The following is a 6,360-nucleotide window of genomic DNA, read 5'->3' as shown; positions in this document are numbered from 1 at the left end:
TAGCACTATTTCTCTAAAGGGCACCCGTCAGTCTTTTTTGCTCCAGATTAAAACAGGCACCACCAGCAAACTGAGCAGATCTAGTAAAAAAAGCTCTTATCTGTTGTCACAGGCTTTATCAAATGATTCACTGCTCAATCCTGCTTTCAGCTGTCCAGTGACAAGGTGTCAGGTTCATTTCAGTAAATCATTCCAAGGTGAACAATGCAGCACCTGGTCTCTGTGTCCCAAGGCCTGGAACACCTGGCTGATGCCAGACCATACATCAGGTGCATTAATACACCTTCAGTGTGCAGAGGTGTGACCTGTCCCTTATGCACTTCATCAGGGCTTAGCTCTAGGAGCTGCAAATGTCAGTACTGACACACCTGCTTGCCTCAGGAAGAGAAATTCCACAGGGATTTATTTGATGAGGACATTAAGAACAGTTTTAAATAAATAACGACACGAGTTTTCGTAACAGCACCTTTATGGAACACAAGGTTAGCTTTAAACAACTGCCAGGTTACATGAACTTTCAGTCCTCTATATAAAGCAATTTGGGGTTTAGTCCATCCTGATAAAACTTGCAACATTTATAGGCACAATACTTGGGCTATATCCACAGTAAAAAAAAGGGGGTTTCCATTACAGTGCTGGGAGTGGTTAACAAGAAAGTTATCTTATTATGTTCTTTTCCAGAGAATAATTCTCCTCCACTATGTCCCATTGTTACTTGGATTTCAGAACACAAGCAGTGCAACGCTTGTTAAGATAAAAGTGGAAATTAAGGTAATATAAGCTAAAGACCAAATCATCTTCATAGCTACAGACAATTTTGAATATATAGTTTGCATGTGAAATTATATTAATTTTTATCAATAACAGTTCCATCTCTATACACAACAAACAGAATTCCTTGCCAGTAGAGGACTGCACTGTGCATGGCTCAACAGCCTTGAAGAGAAAGTCTGGACCACAGGCATATCCAGCTACGTGGATCAACACCAATCCCTTCAGATCCAGCAGCTTTGGTTTAATGGACGGAAACTTTGGCCTGTTGTTCAAAGGTACTGGCCAGCAACGAACGAGCAGGACCGGACTTCTTAAAAATAAAGCAAAGTGTGGTATGTGCATAAAGTCAATGCCTTGATCCTTAAAAGCAGCTCTACAAGCAACTTTACCTGAAAAGGGGGCAGTGCTTAAGTTACAAAAGATTTTGTTTATGATGACCGAAGAAACGCCTCTGCTTCAGGAATTCAAAAGATGGGTCAGATTTAGTAGTAGATTTATTAATTTGCTGTGATTTACAACGGGGTGACAACGTCTGAAACAAGGAGACATCAAAACAGGTTTAGCCAGGAGGTTTATGGCTTCTGAGTCAAATTCATTGACCAATGTCAAGTCATTGGGGCAACTGAAGATTAGCAGACAAAAGGTAAGCGGAGGCCGGGTGCTGCACTGGTGTTTTGGAGACAGTATTCCAACGTGTCTTCTCTCACAGCAATTTCCTTTTCTCAAACTCCTGCAAAGAGCACACAGATGTTACCAGTGGGGAAAACAGAAAATGTTTCTATTACTCTTCTATTTCAAATTACTTCGTATTTATCTTTGGAAATCTGATGTTAAGAATTAGAAATTGGTATTAAAAATTAAAATATAAAATGCGTGAAGTGTGCAAGCTAGGGGAAAGGAATATAAGCATTCTCCCACCTCACATTAACAAGCCAGCTCTGGAAAGCCAGATTGCAGTCACTGCCAGACTGCAGTGCTGTCAGGGAACCATTTGCTCCCAGACACAACATAATGGGCTTGAAAAACATCAATTCTGCATCAGAACTGCAGTAGAATCCTTACAGTAAACAACTCAAGCCAAGGGAGCAATAAAATAAAAATTTTCATCTCAGTAAAGAAAAAGCACAATAGGAGAAGGGAAGAATCCCACAGCAACCTGTGGAGATGCCGTACTATACAGTCACCACAGGAAACAAAAAATACCTAACAGAGCTGAATTATGCATCTCCTCTAGCTATGAAGCAATCCCTTTTTTTGGATATGAATTAAGTAAAATGCAAATAATCCCACTCCACACGTCAGTTTTTCAGCTGTATATATTCAACCATAACTCTGAATTATATGCCAAGGCTCTCCTTCCTCAAATACCCTACTTAGAAATAATGTTCTCATATTTTAAATTAATTCAGGCTCTTTGCATCCAGAAAACAATTTCAACAAGTTGCTACGCTTGAAAGCAGAATGTAATCTCTTCTCTATTTTGTTACATTTACTTTTCTATAAAACAGTATTAATGCATGCACATATCTTTTATGTACTAATTTCAGCTTGTCCAGCCAAGAGAGTTCTTATGTTTAAGCAAGTTCAGAGCAAGAGAGTATCTGGGTAAGAGAAGTACTCCCAACCCGTATTCCCCCAGAAGTGGCTTCTTGCTCTGGATGAGCCAATGCCTGAGGAACCAACCTTGTAGATGGTGCTGCCCAGCTGAGCAGGGGACATGCTGACCACAACCCCTGCACTCTGAAGGGCTGCAATCTTCTCCTTGGCTCCCCCCTTCCCCCCAGCAATGATGGCTCCAGCGTGGCCCATCCGCCGGCCCGGAGGAGCCGTCAGGCCAGCTATGAAGGACACCACTGGCTTGGCATTGGGGCCCTGGGAAGAGAGAAACGTGTTATGTGGAGGAGGGTGAAAGAAAAAGCAGTTGCAGGTGGCAGATTGTTCATTTTGTATTTTTATTTAAATATCAACTCACCAGGCAAAGTTATTAAACAGCTCAGACAGCTCAAAGGAGTGTGGAATACTTCCTCTCCCAATAATCATCATAAACCAGAAGCAAACAGAAATTTTAAATCTCTCTACAGACCCATGCATACTACCAAAAAAAAAAAAAAGTCACTACAAATATTGTTACAGGAATGAAATTCTTAAGTTGACACTGCTCTCTAGTTCACAGAACCATAGAATATTGTTGGAAAGACCTCTAAGATCATTGAGTCCAACCTCGACACCACTCTTAATTTCAACTCTTTTTCTTTAAAAAACCCATGACTGTTTGGGGTTTTTGTAAATAGTGATTAGAGACTGAACTGAGCTTTCAGTCTTGATGCAGCAACAAAAGCCAGCTAACTATGAAGGTGTCTGGAAGCAAAGTGTTTTAAGACTTACGGAATTATTTTCTTTCAAAAATGCTGCCGCATCTTCTTCAGCATTTCCTCCAATCTCTCCAATCAATATGATCCCCTCAGTATGAGGATCCTTCAGGAAGACATCGAGGCAGTCAATAAAATTAGTTCCATTGAAGGGATCACCTCCAATCCCTGAAAAAAAATTAAAACCACAAATAAAGAGTAACTCAAGATAAAGATACTGCATTTACAATAGAAGTTTAAAAGTAAATTTCAGCATGAGGAGTATTCCCAAAGGCTCATAAGACAGGAAGCTCTGAAGGCTCTACCCAAGTCATAGTGTGTCAAATTCCTGCTCCAAATACCTCGCCCACAATTTACAGAAAGCTTTGATATCTGAATGTTCACCTTTCAAACCATAAACAAAATGTTATGAACACAGCAGGACCAAGACCCCAGCTCTGGAATTGTGCTGTCAGGAAATTTAATTTGCTTAACACACCCAACTAAATACCTAAGAATGCCCTAATCCTTTATAATACTAAACTTACTGGGACAATCTGTTTCCGAATTGACATCGTATTTGCTGGCAGTTCTCTGTTCAAAGCTGGTTTTAAGGCTTTTATTAACCTTATGTGGAAATGATAACAGAGAAGGGCTATACTCTTCACAGCACATAGGGATCCCATTTCTCAACACAACTGCCATTCAGCAAATTCTACACTTGCAAAAAGGAATTATTTTGGATTTATGCTTGTAAAGAAAAAGCACATTAGTCTGTTTCTGATGGAACCTACCAATGCAAAAAGACTGCCCCAACCCAACTTGTGTTGTTTGATGAACAGCTTCGTATGTCAGCGTTCCAGATCTTGACACAATACCTTGAGGAAAGAAAAGAAGATAAACTTACCACTAACACAGCACATAACTAGAGGCAGCTGTTCTTCCACTAATGAAAATCACCTCAATACGCAACATGAGATTCCAGGTTTTCCAGCTGTCCTTGCCAAAACACTCTGTAAGATTCTTTCTGTACTATTTCTTGGTTGTCACCTTTTGACACTTAACTGCCAATGGACTAAAGCTGCCCAGGAACTCAGTATTTTTGTCATGCTAAAGCCTTACCAGGAAAGAAAACTAAAAAGCAAATAGAACATACTTCTTATCTTGTATGTGAGTAGCTGATGCACTGAACTTGAAACAGAGTTGCAGCTCAACAGTTAACCAAAGACTTCAGTATTAATCACATCCCCAGTATGGCCAGGCACACGAGAGATCTTCCAGAACAGAAAAATGCTGCACAAATGCAAGTTATCACTATTAAGGTATTTGTTGCTGCTCTACAGAACACATCTGGCATTTACATTACAATATCACAAGAGACCACAATCCCAGTTCTAAATTCAGGATGGAAGGTAGCACAGAGCTTAGAGCAGGGGCAAAATATTTGCATGGGTTTTTGCTCATTTTTTCAAGTCAAGACTTCTGTTAACACTACAAAAGGAAAAGTTTTGAGGAGAAACAGGCATTATCTTCCATCTACTTCAAGCCATCTAACAATGAATATAGTGCATACATTGCATGAACAGAGGAGAAAATACACCACCAGACTAACAACCTTAGTTTTATCAACTATTTATACTGCTGGCCAGCTCAGATGTGTTCTAGCACAAGTTTTCTTCTTGCTATGCTTGAAAAGGCCTTCCTGTTTACCATTAAGATCAGATTGCCTCAGAGAAGCTACAGATGAAAGTCCAAAGACTGTGGCTATTTTTATACCTTGCATCACAGTATATTCAGATGATTCTTGGACTCCTCACAGTAATGGAAGGCTGGAGAGGACATCACCAAAGGTCACAGTGTTAGATGAAACTGGGAGGGTAGCAAAGCTACATTTTTATTCCTTGATCCTTGGATCACCGTTGAAAACATTTCCAGCAATGGCAGAGCTACTGGATTCAAGATTTTAAATATTCTTTTGCACTCGGTGTGCCTTGCACTCAGATTCTAATAACTTGTGACTGCAACACGTTTCTTGTATATATTTGGAAAATCAGAACAGAACTTTGATTCAGAAGGGAGCTCAGGGCAACACTGGTTGATGTTACCTTTTACAGTCATAGAGTAATGTCTCAGTGGTTTTTATAAAGGCATAATTGCAGCCATGTGATTTTTCAATTCCAAGTTTACAGGTACTTGTGAAAGCTGGAGGCTGAACATGAGTGTTAACACATCTTCCAGCATTCCCAAGGTACAGTCTGTTCTCAGGTCAGAAGTGGTTACATAGCAGAGATGGCTCCTCATGCTAGAAAAACAGCACTGAGTCCCTGTAGTTCAACAGCATTGAACCGGCTTTCCCACAATAAACACACTTTCCATCCAAAAAAATGGTAGTGTTGCAAAGGGTACTACTGTGCTCAAGTGAAACTGGTTGCCTTGCAGACAGGCAACAGCAGCATGTGCTGTCTGCAACAGTATTTCTGAAGCTCTACTTAAGTACAAATGCATATTTTGGAAGAATTTTCTCTAAAGCTCCTGAACTGCATTATTTCTATAGTTTACAACAAGGAGCTGACAGAAGTCAGGACAAGAGACTTGCATGTAACAGGGTGTGTAACTCTTTACACACAGGGGGTGTGACTGACATTGATTATGAACAAGTCACTGCCTTCCTGCCCTTAACCACACTGCCTCAGAAATGGGTATATTTGTCACTTCCACTTGGGATAGTTTCATAGTTGTCTAAATTAGCATGTTATAAACTTGCCTGTAGTCTCTCCTCTCTGCTGTAATGCGGAGATCACTGTAAGTGTAGGATCCCAGTCCTAAGCAGCCAAGCAATTGGAAGGAATAGTGTTGGAGAGCTTAGTGCTCTCAAATCCCAAGAAAAATGGGAGTTTTCCTCAGGACCCTCATTTAAGGATACCACGTCAATGAAACTCCCAACTGCTTTGCCTCTACCACCAGTACCCTGTGCCCATTATGGAAGACTTCCTGATTTTGGCCTTCAGGATTGATAATGCCAAAATTCATGTATAAACTGAGGACAGACAAGCTGTCCCACAGTGCTATCAACTCTATTCAGGGCAGGATGTGCCTTGCCTCATGAGGAAGAACACTAGAGCACCAAAACTGTGTTTTAGATGACGCATAAATATGCAAAAACTCACCAATTCTTCCCTTCTTGTGAATGTGACCAGGCATGATACCAATTTTACATTCTCCAGGCTAAGGAAAGAGT

The 6,360-nt window shown here is 40.5% G+C and overlaps 1 protein-coding gene across 1 annotated transcript in view; it reads right to left on the bottom strand.

The window, feature by feature from the left end:
• Positions 1 to 451: 451 nt before the first annotated feature.
• SUCLG1 (succinate-CoA ligase alpha subunit) overlaps positions 452 to 6,360 on the bottom strand; it is a 14,469-nt gene continuing 8,560 nt past the window's right edge. The window contains exons 5-9 of the mRNA XM_008645117.2: positions 6,290 to 6,347; positions 3,917 to 4,000; positions 3,160 to 3,311; positions 2,458 to 2,646; positions 452 to 1,504 (exon numbers count right to left, since the gene is read on the bottom strand). Of these exons, the coding sequence (XP_008643339.2) occupies positions 1,478 to 1,504; positions 2,458 to 2,646; positions 3,160 to 3,311; positions 3,917 to 4,000; positions 6,290 to 6,347 (510 nt within the window). The 3' untranslated portion in view covers positions 452 to 1,477. The remainder of the gene's footprint in view (positions 1,505 to 2,457; positions 2,647 to 3,159; positions 3,312 to 3,916; positions 4,001 to 6,289; positions 6,348 to 6,360) is intronic.

This window comes from Corvus brachyrhynchos, unplaced genomic scaffold (genome assembly GCF_000691975.1).
Source record: "Corvus brachyrhynchos isolate BGI_N302 unplaced genomic scaffold, ASM69197v1 scaffold80, whole genome shotgun sequence".
In the NCBI taxonomy this organism is placed as follows: Eukaryota; Metazoa; Chordata; class Aves; order Passeriformes; family Corvidae; genus Corvus; species Corvus brachyrhynchos.
This window is presented reverse-complemented; position numbering and strand designations above follow the sequence as displayed.